The 18,061-nt window shown below is 40.9% G+C and overlaps 1 protein-coding gene across 2 annotated transcripts in view; it reads right to left on the reverse strand.

Moving 5' to 3' along the window:
• The window catches only part of Grhl2 (grainyhead like transcription factor 2), a 128,528-nt gene that overhangs the window by 25,369 nt on the left and 85,098 nt on the right, over window positions 1-18,061 (reverse strand). For both annotated transcript variants that reach the window (XM_048359033.1, XM_048359034.1), the window contains exon 9: window positions 4,164-4,322. In XM_048359033.1, the coding sequence (XP_048214990.1) occupies window positions 4,164-4,322 (159 nt within the window). The remainder of the gene's footprint in view (window positions 1-4,163; window positions 4,323-18,061) is intronic.

Consider the following 18,061-nt stretch of genomic DNA (forward strand, 5'->3'; position numbering starts at 1 on the left):
CATTCAAGGGACACCCACCCTGATCACCTTCCCTAAGTTTCAGGTCATTTTTACTTCCTGCCTCCTGTGGCTGCCTCCTGTTACCCAGCAACCTTCAGTTCTCCAGAATCTGTCCTCAAACCATCATATGTAGAAGAAATAGAACTGATAACACAAACATCAATCAAGAAGTTAAAAATGAGTGAAAAATGGGATGGGGATATGGCCTAGTGGCAAGAGCGCTTGCCTCGTATACATGAGGCCCTGGGTTCGATTCCCCAGCACCACATATACAGAAAACGGCCAGAAGTGGTGCTGTGGCTCAAGTGGCAGAGTGCTAGCCTTGAGCAAAAAGAAGCCAGGGACAGTGCTCAGGCCCTGAGTCCAAGGCCCAGGACTGGCAAAAAAAAAAAAAAAGAGTGAAAATACTTATCATAAAATACCAGATAAGGCATGTAATTCTAACTACATGATGATTCAAATTTAAAAATAGTGAACATATCAACAGAAAACACATGGGCACAGATCACTCACTTAATAGGTAGCTTATGGAACAATACACAAATGGTAAAGTAAAAGAATAGGGTAGAGTTTGCTCAAACTCACTTTTGTGTGTATGTGCTTTGCATTCTGGATTTTTGCTGGATCAATGAGAGTCTGTGAGACTGATCTTTCTGCCTAGGTTGGGTTCACCCTGAGATCCTCAGATCTCAGCCTCTTGAGTGGTGAGCCACCAGTGAGGCTATTTCTTTATAAAGAATTTCCTGCCTAAAATGCCCACGTAAAATCAGGACAAAATAGTCCTGATGGTGTCTACTTTTGAAAGATCTGCAGTTCCTATTTTAAAAATACAGTGACCCAGGTTAGTCCTGAACTCATGATCCTCTGCCTCAACCTCCCAAGTGCTGTGATTGTAGGTGAAGGAACACTTCGCATCACACCCTTCCAAGAATTCCTTCCCAATAACCATAAGGTGTCAGATTGTCCAGCCATGCCTTTCCATTATTCACAGTTACACCTACAAGCATACCAGTAGTTTATGCTCACCATTGATGCTTTGTTGTCAGCGTTTTCACACCATTGTCTAACATTTTGTTTCTATTAAATTTCTAAAAAGGCATAGTCAGTGGATTTGGGAGGTGTTTCTGTTGCTGTATTGGTTTTGGTTTGTGTGTGTCTTCAGTCTTTACACTTGAAAGTTAATTTCACTGGGAATACTATGTTTGGGCACATCTTCTTCACTTGTTTCAATCACATTTTCTTCTGACAAAAAGTTACTGTTGAAAACTTGATGGCTCCAGGCGCTGGTGGCTCACACTTGTAAAGCTAGCTACTCAGGAGACTGAGATCTGAGATTGTAGTTCAAAGCCAGTTGGGGCAAGAGAATCTATGAGACTCATCTCCAATTAATCACAGAAAAAGCCAGAAGTAGTGCTGTGGCTCAGGTGGTAAAGGGTCAGCCTTGAGCAAAAAGGTGCTCAGGCATAGTGCTGAGACCCAGAGTTTTCAAGCCCCAGGACTGGGAAGGAGGTGAAGAAGGGGAGAGTTTGATGGTAAATGTTTTCTACACTAGTGACTATTTTATTTATCTTACTTAGCTAGAATAAGGAATAAAGTATTGTTCTATTCTCTGAAAGTCCAGTGGCTTAATTATTTGATCCTGGGTCATTCATTTTGGGTATATCATTTTGTATTTTAAAATACTTAAGTTATTAGTTTTAACATTTCTCTTATTCCTTGCTTTTATTTTTTGTCCAAATATTCCTATTACATGAATACTGGATCTTCTTTACCTCTCTTCTCCATTACCTTCTTTCACGTCTCCTTCTTCTTATCTTTAAAGTTGTGCTGCTAAACTAGGAATATGGCTTTGCAGTAGAGTGCTTGCCTATCATGTATGAACCCCTGGGTTCGATTCCTCAGCATCACCTAAACAGAAAAGGCCAGAAGTGGAGCTGTGGCTCAAGTGGTAGAATGCTAGCCTTGAGCAAAAAGAAGCCAGGGACAGTGCACAGGCCCTGAGTTCAAGCCCTAGGACTGGCCAAAAAAAAAAAAGTTGAGCTGTTTTCCAGCTTATAAAGTCTTGAGACAAGACATGTCTGCCATATTATTCACTCTTGTATTGTCTTTTGAAATATTTTAATCTATTTCTAAATTATTTCCTAAGCTCTAATATATCTCTTTTCAAATCATTCCATGCTAGAAACATTTCATGTGTGAGTTTTTTCAAATAATGTTGATCATAAGTTTTTATTATTCCCTTAATTTCATTTAGCTCATTTTGAAACACTGGGCTACGGATTTCACTTGTTTTCTGTCATGTATTTGTGGTAATCTCTCATGGCCATAGAAAACTTGAATTGAATACTCTCTTCGTGTGTCTGTGTCTCTCTCTCTCTCCCCCTTACTATAGTACTTAGGGTTTACACATGAGCCATACCACTGGCTGTGTTTGCTTTTGTTTACTTTTCAGATAGGGTCTCTTCTGCCCTTTTCTCTGGGATTTGCATTGGACTATGATACTCTTATTTCTGCCTCCCAAGTAGCTGAGATTAGATATAAGCCACCAAACCCAATAATCTCACTTTTAGATGTGATTTGAGGCACATTCTCGTGTTGTTGTTGTTGGTGGTTTTTTTCCTGTTCTATTTTTGTTAGTCTCAGGGAAAGGAGTAGGCAATCTCTCCAACTTCTTGGCTCTCTTGTTCCCTCTTGTGGTAGACTCACAAACATATAAAAAAGGTAAAAGCTCTGTCTATACTCCATCTCTTCCCATCATCATTTGCATGCTTATTCTGACTTTGTCTTTCCTTTTCACATTTCCTCCCTTGCTACCTCAACTTGACTCTACTCTCACCAGCTTTGTCTTAGTGGAGAATTTCAGCTGACAAGTGTTTACTGAGAACAAAACACTCCAATACTCAGTTCTTCTGCGTTCACCAGAAAACTGGAGGAGAATCCATCTCCACTCTCGCATGCAGTACTCAGAAAGCCCGCATATGTCACACTGAGTGTTCGGAGATATCCTGTAGTTTTTCCTGCTTGGTCCTCATGTGGCTTCTTTACTTCTCCTCACAGATACTGGGACCACATAGGTGATGAAATAATGGATGCTTTGTCTCATTCACAGACTTGTGAAACTACTCTTTTGTCACCTATTTATAGGATTTTAAATCATGCTGTGTGCATGCGTGTGTGTGCGTGTACATGTGTGTGAATGCGTGCACAGCTAGAACTCAGGGCTTTGTACTCTCACTCAAATATCTTACTCATAGTTCATACTCTACCACTTGAACTATACCTCTCAGTCAGCTTCTTTTGCTGGTTAATTGCTGGACTTTTTCCTGCCTGTTCTGGCTTCACATTTTGATCCTTCTGGTCTCAGCCTTCTAAGTAGGTAGGCTGAGGGGTATGAGCCACATATACTCAGCTAAACTACACCATTCTGACTGCTCTGTCTCTTTTATGATAGGATTCAAACAGATTCAAAGCATGTATTTACTGAGTGCATGTGTACTGCTGAACTTACAGCTTTGATTTCCATTTCATGATAGTCTAGCCTCTAAAACACTACTGATACTATATCGGCTGTCTAAGTGAATCTGACCACAGCACTGCATGTTATGACTGAATATTGGTTCCCCCCTAAAAAAAAGTTTAATATGCTGAAGTTCTAATCACCAATGAGATGATGTTGATGTGGTAGAGCCTTTGGGAGGGATGGGGTCATGAGGGTGGGAGACTGATGATGTGATAATGTCCTTATTTAAAAAAAAATTAAATAGATTGATGGCTGCCTCTTCTCTACCATGTAAGGACACAATAAAAGCATGTTCATCTACATGCCAGAAAGGAGAATCTAGCCATAGAACTGAACTAATCGTATCCTTTCAGCTTCCAGAAATACATTTCTATTGTTTAAGCTTGGCAGTCTAGGATATTTTATTGCAGTCTGAACAGACTAAGGTACAAGACAGTGTCAGTAATCAAATAAGGGGTAAAAAATGATCAACAGAAAACAACCAGGGGACACTGGGCTGAAATCTAACAGGAATGAAGAATAAAAGAGCAACCATTCCTGCTGTTTTTGGATTCATCATTTTGATACCACTAGACAAGACAAGGCAACAGGGGAAATGTCATTAACCAAAGTACCTGTATATAAAACTAGTATCTTTACTCACTTTGTCGCAGAAGACCTTGATCTGGCAATAGGCTCTGTGGATGGGTTTATTGCTGCGATTATTATAGCTGTATGTGTCAATCTGAATCATCAGAGGAAGTCCTTTCACCCCTTTTTGAGAAGAGAAATCTGTACTCAGGCAATTCACAGTGATGAAAATCTGGAGGAGAAAGAAAGGAAGAAGTTCACAAGTCATTGTACCAAGGCTTTCCAGAAACAGGCATACATAAGCCATACCCTTGGAGTGAAAATACTGAACAACAGACAAGGACCATGCAGTAACAGGTTAACCTCTTGAATGCATAAGACACACACTGTATCATTCATAACTTTGCTTTCTTATTGATCCTGAAGAAGGCCATTTAAATGACCTTCTCAAGAGTATACCAACAAGCAAAGTCTTACTTATGTTCTTAAACATGCATAATTGACTTGAGGGAAACATTGTCTTCTCAACATAGTAAAGAGCTCACTTTTAACAGTCATACAAATTTCTCTAATCTCTGACCTGTGGAAGAAAATAAATAAGCTGAGATAATACCTCCCTTTACATATTATTGCATTATCTGTATGAAAATCTGTCTTTCTAGCTTGAATATGAAGCATGAGATTTGAAATTTTTATTTTTTATTATTTTATGTCATTTCTGTGCAGTGCAGTATCTAGCAGAGACTATTCAGTAAGTACTGGGTAAGGTTGAAGAGTCCCAAGCTCTGAATTCTAGCACTAAATAACCAAAAGGTTTTATGGGAGACACTTAGTGTCTTCACCTTTCAATTTTCCCTTTAAATCTTCTTCAAATCTATCCCTGCAGGACAGAAGGAGAATACTAACACCCTTCTGTGTTACTACAAGTTAGGAAATAAGAGGAAGAAAGTAGAGTAACAGAGTTGACCATCTTTGTCTTAGCTGGGGATGGCAGTGCACCTCTGTAATCTTAGCACTCCAAAGGCTTAGGCTGGATCTCAGTTCAAAACAAAAACCCCTATCTTATAAGGATGGGACATCAAGGTTTACAACAGAAATGACAGGTATCCATAAAAGATAGAAACTCAAATTGATCATTCTACATTACAGAGTTAACCAAGTAAAGAAAATGATAGGTTTGTTCTAAAATCTTGTTAGGAATACAGGGTGTGACTACATTTACCCTCATTTTATATAGTAGAGGATAGTCCGTAGGGGGTGGCCAATAAGGGACAGCCATTGCAATGTCATTTGTTATGGAAGCAAGGTACAGGCATAGCATCAAGTCAGAATGCTGACACTATGTGATCTCCTGAGCGAACCAAGCAAATTACATTTTACTCTTGGCAATATTTTCATTCACATCACATAAATTGTTTTTCTTTAAAACAAGCACTTAAATCACTGATGGTTTTGATATTGTATACTTGTGTATTCTGAAAACAATTCCAACACATGCATTATTTAACCTTTATTTGATCCCCTGAACTTTACCATCAAACCCTAGACTGGAAGCCTTGTATGTCTTTGGGTCATCCTGCAGAAACCAGAGGGACACTGGCATGAACTCTGTTTTAAAGGCAGTTAGATTTTTAAATTTAACTACCAGGCCTGCTCATTCATTTCAAGCCCTAGGCCTATAGACTTTTGGTAATTTTTACCACCAGCCATCATATGTAATCTTTAGTGCTGGGTCACTCACTATAATAGCAGCACTGTCATTCGATAGCTCCTCACCTGGCACTGAGACACATTCACGAGGCACCACGGCAGCAGTGGTGTCAAAGGCATCGACAAGTCTCAGGCACAGGCTGACAACAGCCCTGTAGGCTGGCCCACAAGCCCTAGCATTTCCAGCCACTGCCTGAAGACAATCTAACTGTGGGAATCCCAGCTCGAACATGCAACATGAGGACAAAAGGCAATATGACTGTGCTACATACAAGATTTGTAGAGTGAGTTGATTTGAGATGACTTAGCAGAGCTAAGTAATCATAACACAAGAGATAGTGATGTATTTATTTTTCTCACTAGATTGTATTTTCTGTATGTGCCCCCAATATCATGTTTACGTATACACAATATTTGTGTGTGTGTGTGTGTGTGTGTGTGTGTGTGTGCCAGTCCTGGGGCTTGAACTCAGGGCCTGGGCACTGTCCTTGTGCATTTTTGCTCAAAGCTAAAGCTTTATGGCTTTGAGCCACAGCTCTGTATGTGGTTAATTGCAGATTTTAAAAATCTCATGATCTTTCCTGCCCAGGATGGCTTCGAACTGCAGTCCTCAGATCTCAGCCTCCTGAGTAGTTAGGATTACAGGCATGAGCCACCAGTACCTGACTCAAAGATTTTTTTAGAAGATGATCTAACTATGGATGTATTTGTTGCATTCTTTTCTTCCTTTCACTCACTTGGTTAATCATTCCATCTGTCTAAATTGTCTCAGAAGTTCACAATAGATTCAACACAGCATTAGACATTGGGAATGGACAGGAAACCCAAGCCTGCTTCATAGTCTATGGGGAAGGCAGACATGGTATCCAGTAGTGACCAGCCCACAGCAGTCAAGGTTGCCAAAAAGAGAGGCATGGACAGAGGCCTCAAGAACACAGAACTGAGTCCTGGGTTCTAGAGGATGCTAGTGAAAAACAAGGCACACACATGCTGAGTGCAGAGCAGACACCTTACACATATAAATGCAGATAGGAAAGAAAGAGAACCTCTGAAGATGTGGATATTATGTGATTCAGAACTGAGTGATGAGGAGTACTAAGAATGCCTATGGGACACCAGCCTCCCCACTGGACTACTTTCAGGGTTCAAGCATTTTGCTCATGGTGGTCACATTGACAAAAATGCTAACTAGCTTGTGGAGATTTCCAAGTGGTACAGAAATTCTACTGAACATTTATTCATGCAACAAATGTATTTTATTGTTTGCCAAGCTCCAACAGTTGTACTATGAGTGGTTTCCACAATCACATAAGTTCCAAGTAAGACAGGGAGAGAGAATATGATACTGCATTCTATTTGGGTTTTTGTGACAGTACTGAGGGTTTGAACTCAGGGCCTCACATTGGCTAGGCAAGTGCTCTTACCACTGAGCCATGTCGCCAGCTACTTACTGTGGTGCTATGAGGTTTACAAAAGCTTCATTGATTGCTGAACTATAAATAGATCAGGGAAATAAAAAAATGTCCTATTTTAGAAATGCTTGACTTCTTTTATTGTCATTACTGGTGGTAGAGTAATCTTGAATAAAATGCATAAACATAGTTTTATGTCAGCAAATCAAGTGTTCTCACTGTGAAGTTATGAAGTTCTCTCTAAACTTGGCCACAATGTTCACATAGAGAATCTTCCTGATGGTGGCAGTAATCCACAGGGCTCTCAATGCAGGTTGGTTTTTTTTCCCCCATTCCTTCAAGAAGCCTGCCTAGTACTACAGAAGCCAGTGTTCTGCAGAGTATGTGCTAAGCTATTAGATTTCATAGTTGGCTCAGTGATTTAACCAAATATCACTCACTGGGGATATATGCTCTGATAAGGCAGGAAGTAATATTAATTGCTGTTCTATCAGCTCCAAGTCTTGAGTAAGAAAGCTGGAGGGATGGATTGTGATATTTGCAAGGGCCATTTAAATAGACAGATCTTCTAGAAGCTCTGAATTAACAGATACTCTTTGGCAATACACTGCAATAAATAAGCCAAATCGTTCTTGGAGGGCCAATGAAAATGACAACCCCATAGAGATGGTCTTTAAAGGTCAAATGAGCTGCCACATAGTAGTAGGCATCTGCCAGTGTTTTTTGTGCTGGTATTGGGGCTTGAACTCAAGGCCTCACATGCTCCTTTGATTTTTTGCTCAAGGCTGGTGCGCTACCAATTGAGCCATGTCTCTCTCCACTTCCAGCTTTTTACTGGTTAATTAGAAATAATTAAAATAATCTCTTTCTACCCAGGCTGACTTCCAACCATGATTCTCAGGGCTCAGCCAGCTGCCTCGCTAGGATTATAGGTGTGAGCGTCCGGTGCACAGCAGACTTAGCATCTCTAAATACAGGGATGTCCTGTGTTTAGAGTCCAGCAGGAAGTTCAGTGGGCTTTCTTTCATTAAAGCATCCTGAGTCTGGAAAAAGTAAACATGCTGGATGTCGGTGGTCACACCTTTAATCCTAGCTATGCAAGAGGTTGAGATCTGAAAATCGCAGTTTAAAGCCGGGGCAGCAAGAAAGTCAGTGTGACTCCTCTCTCTTATTAACCATCAAAAAGTCAGAAGTGGAGCTGTAGATCTAGGGTAGAGTGCCAACCTGGAGTTAAAAAGCTAAGGAACAGTGCCCAGGTCCTGAGTTCAACACACACACACACACACACACACACACACACACACACACACACACACAAGAGACAAAATTGGCTAGTCACCAGTGGCTCACAACAGTAATCCTAGCCCAAGAGGTTGACATCTGAGAATCATAGTTCAAAGCCAGCCTGGGAAGGAAAGTTAATGAGATTCTTGTCTCCAATTAATTGCCCCCAAAATGCTGGAAGTGGAACTATGGCTTAAGGGGTAGAGCACCAGCCTTAAGCAAATAAACTCAGAGACGGTACCCAGGCTCAGAATTCAAGCTCCAGGACCAACAGGAAGGAAAGAAGGAAGGAAGGAAGGAAGGAAGGAAGGAAGGAAGGAAGGAAGGAAGGAAGGAAGGAAGGAAGGAAGGAAGGAAGGAAGGAAGGAAGGAAGGAAGGAAGGAAGGGAAGGAAGGAAGGAAGGAGACAGAGAAAGAGGGAAAGGGAGGGAAGCAGGAAGGAAGGGAGAGAGAGAGGGTGGCAGGGAGGGAGGGAGGGAGGGAAGGAAAGAGGAAAGGAAAAGGAATAAGAGAAAGACAATGAAGCAAGTAAAGGACAGGAAACTTCCTTCTGCGCTGCATTGCATGGCGGCTGCAAGTGTTGCTTTGGCATGCAGGACTTTCTAATGAGGTTAGGATGCTTTTCTCTTCACAGGCTGCCTAAGTCTGTGAAAAGCTGAGCTACAGTGTCTGACAGCAGCAGCCATGGTCTCGCCATGCTGGGCTCAAAACTCAAATAGTTGAAGTTTAACTGAAGGCGGGAGGGAAGAGAAAGCCATTAACTAAAACTTTGGCCCAGGAACTGATAAGCATTCGCTTGTTTCATTTTGCAAACCCAACTAAGTCTCGGCTCCATGCACAGTAGGTAAATAGAAGAGCACATTTCTTGGAAATGTCTCTACAAAGCACTTATGTAAATGTGTGTTGGAGAGGTGGAAGGAAGTATGATTTCATCCATCAAATGCTCATCCATGTGTCAAGCACAGAAAGTTCTTTGTGACTTCAATAAGAGGCCTGATTCTGTAATGAGCAGACAATTGTTAAAAACAATGGATCTGTCACCCAAGTTATGAAGCTACATGTGCATATGTTTTCGTATAATGTTTTCAAAAGCAGGAACATGTTTTCCTATCACTCTAATAGCATCTTCTTTTATTAGAAAAATTAATTAAATTGAGTGCACTCAAGCAGATAGGCATAATTTTAGTTTTTCCATGGTTCAAAGATTGATTCAGATAATTTCTAAATGTACCAAGATTTTTCCCAAAAATAGCAACAATCTCATGACATCTGACATTTTAAATAAAATAATCTGTTACACATGAGTCACAATTCTCATTTTATGGTTCCTACACAGAAGAGTGGCTTTGCAGAGGTCTTAATACCTCCCAGTTGTTCATGCTGTGTATAGAAAGACATTAAAAAAAATACAGGAAGTGGCACTGTGGCTCAAAGTGGTAGAGTGCTAGTCTTGATCACCAAAGCTCAGGGAGAGCACCTAGGCCTGAGTTCAAGCCCCACAACCGACAAACAAACAAATATAAATCAATGAGCTTTAGTATTGAAACATTAACTTGATTGTGAACTTCCAAAGTTTTCTGAGGGCTTTCTATTAAAATGAGTCTATACTTGACTGATTTAGAAAGTAATCTGGGATTCCAGAAATCATCATATCCATAATTTGGTGCAAGATATTTTTCTCTTTAAACAATTGTATCCACTTGCAAGACAAGTTAAAGCTACTTACTTCCTAATGATTGTGGCCATAAAGAGTTCTTTTCCAAGAAATTACACATGTAGAAGCTTTGAAATCACAAGGTATGCATCGAGACATAGCCATCTTAGCATCAGAACACATGACCCTTAACAAACAATGCTCTACTCTGTTCTTTTCCCAACTGTTGGAATTAATAAACAGCTTCAGATAACTTTCTTCCATTCCATCATTTTGCTTTCATTTTGATGAAATTGTATTTGAGGGCAGATGGCTTACCAAACTGAGACAGGCAACAGACTGTATAAATAAATAAATGGATGGATGGATGGATGGATGGATGGATGAATGAATGAATAAATAAATAAAAGTATAAAAGTACATCATGTAAGAAAACACTATATAAAAGCAGACCGTATAAAAATGAAATGTCTATCCTGAGAACTCATCTGGTGATTTCCTGAGGCAATCGGTGAGTTAGGAAGTATCTTTTCTCTGTTTCTCGCATGGTGCTAGAGAAGCAAAGACAAGACAGACCAGACAGCTCTCAAGGAGCTTGCTGCCTTGTTTAAGGATCTAGAATCTGCTGGATTTTAGAATAACTGAAACTTCAGCATAGTAGGTAATGGTTCATGCAGTTCTTATTTCCACCTAATCTTTTTTGCTGATTTTTTACTTCATCTCTTCGGCCATTTCTGCATCCACTACCCTGGCTAACGGGCCCATCTACTCCTCCCAGCCCCTGCTGCCATCACCAGTGTCAGACTCTACCCAGTTCCTCTTTTCTGTTTTCTTCACACCACTTCACATCTGAATCTATTGTGGTTATTTGAGTAGAATTTAATTATCTGGCTGCTTCGAAAGGCTGAATTATCTATAAGGATGGAGCCCAGAGGGCCCTCCTAGTTATTTCTGACATGGGGTATATACTCTACAACCAATGCTTTCATAAGTTTAGAGAATGTAAGTTATTTATCTAAATATGAATTTACTCCTCCTCCATTCTCTTGCTTTCATAAACCCTAAGAGCTGACATACATACATACATAGACAGACAGACAGATAAATACATAGGTAGCTGAAATTGCCAAGTGACTTCAGTGGTTTTAGCTGTTCTGACCTCTACTGATTGTATGGAAGATGTACAGACAGATGCTATCAGAAATACGGAAACTTAATGTATCTATAGCAGGTCTTGCCTTCAAGAAGAAAGCATCAGTTACTCAGTGTCTGACCACTGTTGTAGAATGTGCATAATTCAATATGAAACTGAATTCTCCAGGCTATACTTGCTGAGAGAACTTGGACAAAAAGGGAGAGGTGCCACGAGTCCACCAGGAAAAATCTCCCTGAGGAGTCAAGAGAAAAAAAGAGAGGTAGAGGAGGGAAAGAGTGTGTGCTGGCTCTGCACACGGTAAAGGAACAAGCTTATGAGGAGCATGGGGCAGGAGAAGAAAGAGTGGCGGGGTCAACAAGGGAAGAGACAAAGCATGATGCATGTATTGCAACCAAAGAATAAACCACTACAGAGGCCTGTGTGCCATCGAGGCCAGGTATAGCAGATAGAGTTGTGACCAACAGCGTCACACATTGAAGTTACAGCAAGGGCAGGTTAGTGAGGACTGAGAAAAGTCCACGAGGCTCAGAAGCAAAAAAGGTCTACATCTTGCCTAGAGGCTAGACGAATGGACCTGAGACGGGCTCATGAGGAGAAGATGAGACAGACAGAAACAAAGAGTAGAGGAAGTACCTGGGCCAGGCAATCTTGCGAGAGGACACAGGGTGTACAGCAGGACCAAGCACACAGGATGTGTCCACAAACAAGAGGAGCTGTGTAGAAGCTGTGCAGCTCAGAGCCTCACAAGCAGGGAGTAAATAGATCGACCCACACTTGAGGTTTTGTGAAAGGAAGAAAGACATCTTTCTCTAAAACTGAGGGTAAAATTAGAGCAATACACAGCAAGAAAAAAACCAATGTAGCTGGGCACCGGTGGCTTATGCCTGTAATCCTAGCTACTCAGGAGGCTGAGATCTGAGGACCGTAGTTTGAAGCCAGCCCAAGCAGAAAAAAGTCCCCATGAGACTCTTATCTCCAGTTAACCACTCAAGAACCGGAAGTGGAGCTGTAGCTCAAAGTGGTAGAGCACTTGCCTTGAGCAAAAGAGCTAGGGACAGTGCCCAGGCCCTGAGTTCAAGCCTCACAACTGACACACACATAAAAAAAAGTAACATTGGATAAAAATGTATTATATTCAATTTCTACAAAGATTTCCAGAAGCAGAGAATACACACAGGCTTGAAACTTGCATTTTTCTGTGTTTCTTAACACATTTCTTAACAATGAAATCCAAAGTCATCCATCTCTTTAAGAAAAAAAATTTTGAAATGTAGAAAAACAATTTCTTTGGCATTAGGCTGTTTGCAGTATTCTTATCTTATAAACAATCTTGCACTGAATGTGCATACACATATGCACATGTAAATATAAATTTACTACTGAAATGACTTTCTTCAACAGAAGGCCAGCCTTGTCAGCAGCATCTTTAGGAACAATTTGAGTGTATCCCCCAACAGCCACCAGGCCTTGTAAAAACAGATTGGAGGACTGCACCCCAGAGTTTGCCACTCGGTAGGCCTGAAATAGGAGTGAAGCTTTTGCATGTCTAACAGTTTCCCAAATTCCCAATTCTCCTTCTTCACCATCCCTTCCCTCTCTGCCTTCTTCTCTCCTTCCTCTACATGCAGAAAGTCTAAAGTTTGGATCAGTTGCCCCTACTGTAATCTGATCCTTTCTTGTTCCTTGTGTCTTCTATTAGTCTTTCTAAACAAGTCTTACTTCATCCTTGCCTGAGCGCCATGCATCCCTGCTCTTCTTGTGCTCTCCTAACTGTGTGTTTGGACACCCTCTTCTCCTACCTGGGACTTCCACACAGACCCTGGAAACACAACACACATGTGCTCCCTTGCGTGCTCCCTGACCCAAGAAGGGGAACCTGCATTCCTGATGATGTAGAGCCGTGATGAAGATGAAGAATGGTGAGGCGGTGGGGGAATAAAGCAAATCTCACAAAACGTCAACAATGAGTTCATCTAATGGAAGGATGTATATGGTATACATTGCATTACCTTTGCCATTTGTAATTTAAATGTTTTGTTGTTGTTTTTGCCAGTCCTGGAGCTTGCACTCAGGGCTTGGGCACTGTCCCTTGCTTCCTTTTGCTCAAGGCTCGCACTCTACCACTTGAGCCACAATGCTACTTCCGACTTCTGCCTGGCTGATTATCTCTGGTTCCCACTGCTCCAGGTACAGTAGGCATGCTGCTTCAAAGGAATGAGTGACCATGGATGATGTCACAGTTAGCTCTTCCCAGCGTGCTTCAGACTAGAGGTCTCTGGGCTGGAACTCCAGCTCTCCTATGTATTTAGCTGCGCTACCTTTTAAGCAGCTAGACTCTCAGGACCTCATATCCCATGATGCTTATATAACAAGTGCTATCTGCTGAAAAATACCAGTATTGCATAATGCATGTAAAGTGCCTGGCAGAGTGCCTGGTATATAGTAATCACTGAACAAATATTAGTCATCGTGTTCCCAAGCACAAAACCCAACTCAGTAATCTAATTCTCAGCACAGTGCGACAGCTCTTACAGGTAAGTTACAGAATCCAAAGCAGAATTCAGGGCAGAAACCATAGCCACTCCACAGTCCAACAAAACATCAAGCCGTGGATATCGTCAGAGTTGCCTTCCAAAGATTACTCCTTTTATATATGAATTAAGTCTAGCTTTATAGCTTTTCCTGCCATCCATTACCTTATAAAACTGGAACAAAGGCACGGCTTTGTTTAAGTTCAATACCAAAGACTGTAGCAAATGTTTGCTTTTCCCTTATAAAGCTTCCTTCACCCATACCACGCCCCAGCAAACACATAAAAATGCCATTTGCCCTGCTTTGCAGTATGTAACTCAATCCTTCAGGACTCCTCCCAGGAGCTTCCCTAGCCCTGTCTTTATTTGAGACCAGAAGATATCCTCATAATATTCTCAAGCTTTGCATTAGGTGACCTGTCTAAAATCAGGCCTAACATAGGCCAAGAAAATAAAAGGGCAGGGGAGGGGGGAGTTTTTTCATTGGTAGTGTCTATCAAGCCAGTATCACATTAGACTGGCTTGCAATCAGAAAGATAATCCCCCAAGCAGAGGCCTCAGACCACTAGGGAGTGGGTTGGGTGGGTTGGGGGTTCTCAAGGTCATGAACCCCTGGACCACTCAAGACTGCAGTCTCCTCTGGACATTCCTTTGGTTTTCTCTTTGTTCCATGACAATCAATATTTACATGTCTTTTTTCTTGGTGTCTAGCAGAGGAGTTCAACAAAAGAGTGAGCCTTGTCCATTCTTTTATTTTTTTTGGGGGGGGGGGAATTGGTGTGTTTCAAAATGACCAGAATTCTGATTTTCTAAAGTGCTGTTCTTGGTACACAGTAGAGGCTCCATAAATACTGGTCAAACATTTTAGGCCCAAAAGAAATGTTAGAAAAGCAACAGAAAAAAAGAGAGAATGAAAAGAAATATCAAATTTGGGGTAGCATCATGGATTCACCATACATTCATACTGATTTTCAAGCTCTGTTGTTCGTTTATGATTTTCTTATACTAGTCCTGGGGCTTGAACTCGGGGTCTGGGCACTGTCTCTGAGCTTTTCTGCTCAAATTAGCACTACCACGAGCCACAATACCCACTTCCGGCTTTAGGGTGGTTAACTGGAGATAAGAGTCTCATAGACTTTCTTGCCCAGATTGGTTCTGAACCGAGACTCTCAGATCTCAGCCTCCTGATAGGTGGTACAGATGTGATCTCTAGACACCTGGCTCAAACTAGCCTTTCCTGAGTATAATCTTCTTATCCACTCAAAATGTTTGAATCATTTACCATATACAAAATAGCAATGGTTTCTCCAATTTACTATCTTTTTCTCTTTCTGTTTTTTTTTTTCCTTTCTTCCTTCTCTCATCCCCCACTAGAAGCATGTGAACTCAGGACTTTGCGCTTGTCCAACAAGTACTCTATGACTTCAACTACCACACCCCCTGTGCCTTCTGCTTATTTGTTTTTCAGGTGGAGTCTCACATTTTTTTTCAGGTTAGTCTAGACTACGATCCTCCTGTCTACACTTTCCACATAGCTAAAATAAAGGACATGTACCACCAGGCCTGACGTTTTGTTGAGATGGAGTCCCATTTGCTATCTTTTCATAGGGTATAGTTATACCCTCCTGTTGCCATTGAACTCATTCTTTTTTCTTTTTTTTTTTTTTTGCCAGTCCTGGGTCTTGGACTCAGGGCCTGAGTATTGTCTTCTTTTTGCTCAAGGCTAGCACTCTGCCACTTGAGCCACAGAGTCAGTTCTGGCCATTTTCTATATATATGGTGCTGGGGAATTGAACCCAGGGCTTCATGTATATGAGGCAAGCACTCTTGCCACTAGGCCATATTCCCAGCCCCATGAACTCATTCTTAAGCTGGGAAAACATATAGAGGTAGAACAGAGAGGCTGGGGTAGCACAGAGAGACTGTTTTTTCCTGTTCATTAGCAGCTCATGGGACAAAAAATTAGACTTGGATTTCTGATCACTAGCTACACCTTGAGAAGACAGAACAAGGGGAAGAAAAGAAGATATCAGTTGCCCTGTAGGATAGCTAGAGCAAGTTAGCCATAGTTACCATAGCTCAGACCAGGTCAGCTGCATCATTTAGTCCAGGGTAGCAGCTGAAGCTTTAACTCAACTTCACTGTCTTCCTTAAGGATGGAAGTACAGACAGCAATAAGAACTTTCTGCCCCCAACTGCCACTTGTACTTTCCTTCTCAGCCAGCCAATTCATCATAACATTCATTGTTTCCATCCTTCAGATATGGCCTCGGCTCCTTTTAATACTAAAGCATAATCAGATGCAATGAAATAATGAATGGGAAACTATTCAGGGAAATAGAACCTAGAGGAAATCTCAATGTGTCCATCCCCACTCTTACCTTTCACTTTCTTTCCATATAAAGATAATAGGTAATTTTTTTTTTGTAAACAATTCAGTTAGAGCATCCAACTGGAGATAGAATAATCTGTCTAAAAAAGGAGATTAGGCTTAGTTGTAGGGCTGGGAATATGGCCTAGTGGCAAGAGAGCCTGCCTCGTATACATGAAGCCCTGGGTTCAATTCCCCAGTACCACATATATGGAAAACAGCCAGAAGTGGCGCTGTGGCTCAAGTGGCAGAGTGCCAGCCTTGAGCAAAAGGAAGCCAGGGACAGTGCTTACTTAGGCCCTGAGTCTAAGGCCCAGGACTGGCAAAAAAAAAAAAAGGCTTAGTTGTAAATGTTCACTTCCAATTTACTAAGTTGGCCAGTTATTTGCCTTTTGAATCTCAGAAGTCTCATACATGAAGCACAGTTGGCGATAAAAGCACAGCCAGAGGTCAGAATGAATTTTAGCTGCAAGTTTGGCTCCTGACAATTTAGGAACTACACATACCAACATCACTTCTGATAATATTTCTCATTCTTGCTTTAGTTTTTGTTAATGCTATGCTTTTTGTAGGGTTTTGCAAAAAAAAAAAATGAAGACAGTAAAAAATAGCTCTCAACTACTCATAACTGAAAAAAGTACAAAAGAATAGTGGCTAGAAAATAAATGTGGAAAATGAAATGTAGAATATGAAGGAAAGAAGCTAGAGTGTTGGGGGAAGTGGAAAAAATATGTAAAGATAAAAAGCTGAATCCACTGGTCCATATTAAGAGTTGCAATATTAGAGAGCATGCATTGAACTTTAAGTAATAGTAAGGTAATTATTATACTTATTGCTGTTAGGCTAATCAACACAAACACACACACACACACACAAACACATGTGCATACATGCACATACATGCAATTAAAGAGGGACATCATCGCAAATAATGCGTACTCTTTATGTCCACTGTGGTAGAAGACATGTGTGATACAAACAGGTAATATCCCAGGACATTAAAAGATATGAGAAGAACAGAGTGTTAGGGACTCACACCTATAATCCTAGCTACTCAGGAGGCTGAGATTTGAGAACCATGGTTCAAACTCAGCCCAGCAGGAAAGTCCATGAGAACTCTCATCTCCAATTAACCACCAAAAAGCCAGAGATGAGGATGTGGTACAAGTAGAGGAGTGCCACCCTTGAGCAGAAAAAGATAAAGGACAGCTCCCAAGCCTGGAGTTTAAACAAAAGACCTCTATAGTGAGAACTAAAAACCTGAAGAAATTGAAGATGACATCAGAAAATGGAAAGACCTCCCATGTTCATGGATAGGTAGAATTAATATTATGAAAATGGCCATACTGCCAAAGGTGATCTAACATAATCTCCATCAAATCCCAATGAAATTCTTCACTGAGATAGAGAAAACAATCCCAAAATTCATATGGAACAATGAAAGATGTAGAAAAGCCAAAGCAATTCTAGGGGAAAAAAAACAATGCTGGCGGTATCACAATCCCAGACCTCAAGCTCTACTACAGAGCTATAATAATAAAAACAGAATTGTAGTGGAACAAAAACAGACCCAAAGATCAACGAAACAAACTAGAAGATCCAGAAATGAAGCCATACACCTACAGTTAACTGATATTTGACTAGGGAGTCAAAGGTATTTGATGGAAAAAAGATAGCTTCTTCAATAATTGGTTGAGAAAACTGGACATCTATAGGTAGAAAACTAAAATTGAATCCTTGTTTGTCACCACGTACCAATATCAATTCAAAGTGTCTCAAAAACCTCAATATCAGACAAGCAATGCTGAAACTACTGCAGGATGGAGTAGGAGATACATTAGCATTTACAGGTG

Source organism: Perognathus longimembris, chromosome 12, assembly GCF_023159225.1.
Source record: "Perognathus longimembris pacificus isolate PPM17 chromosome 12, ASM2315922v1, whole genome shotgun sequence".
Lineage (NCBI taxonomy): Eukaryota > Metazoa > Chordata > Mammalia > Rodentia > Heteromyidae > Perognathus > Perognathus longimembris.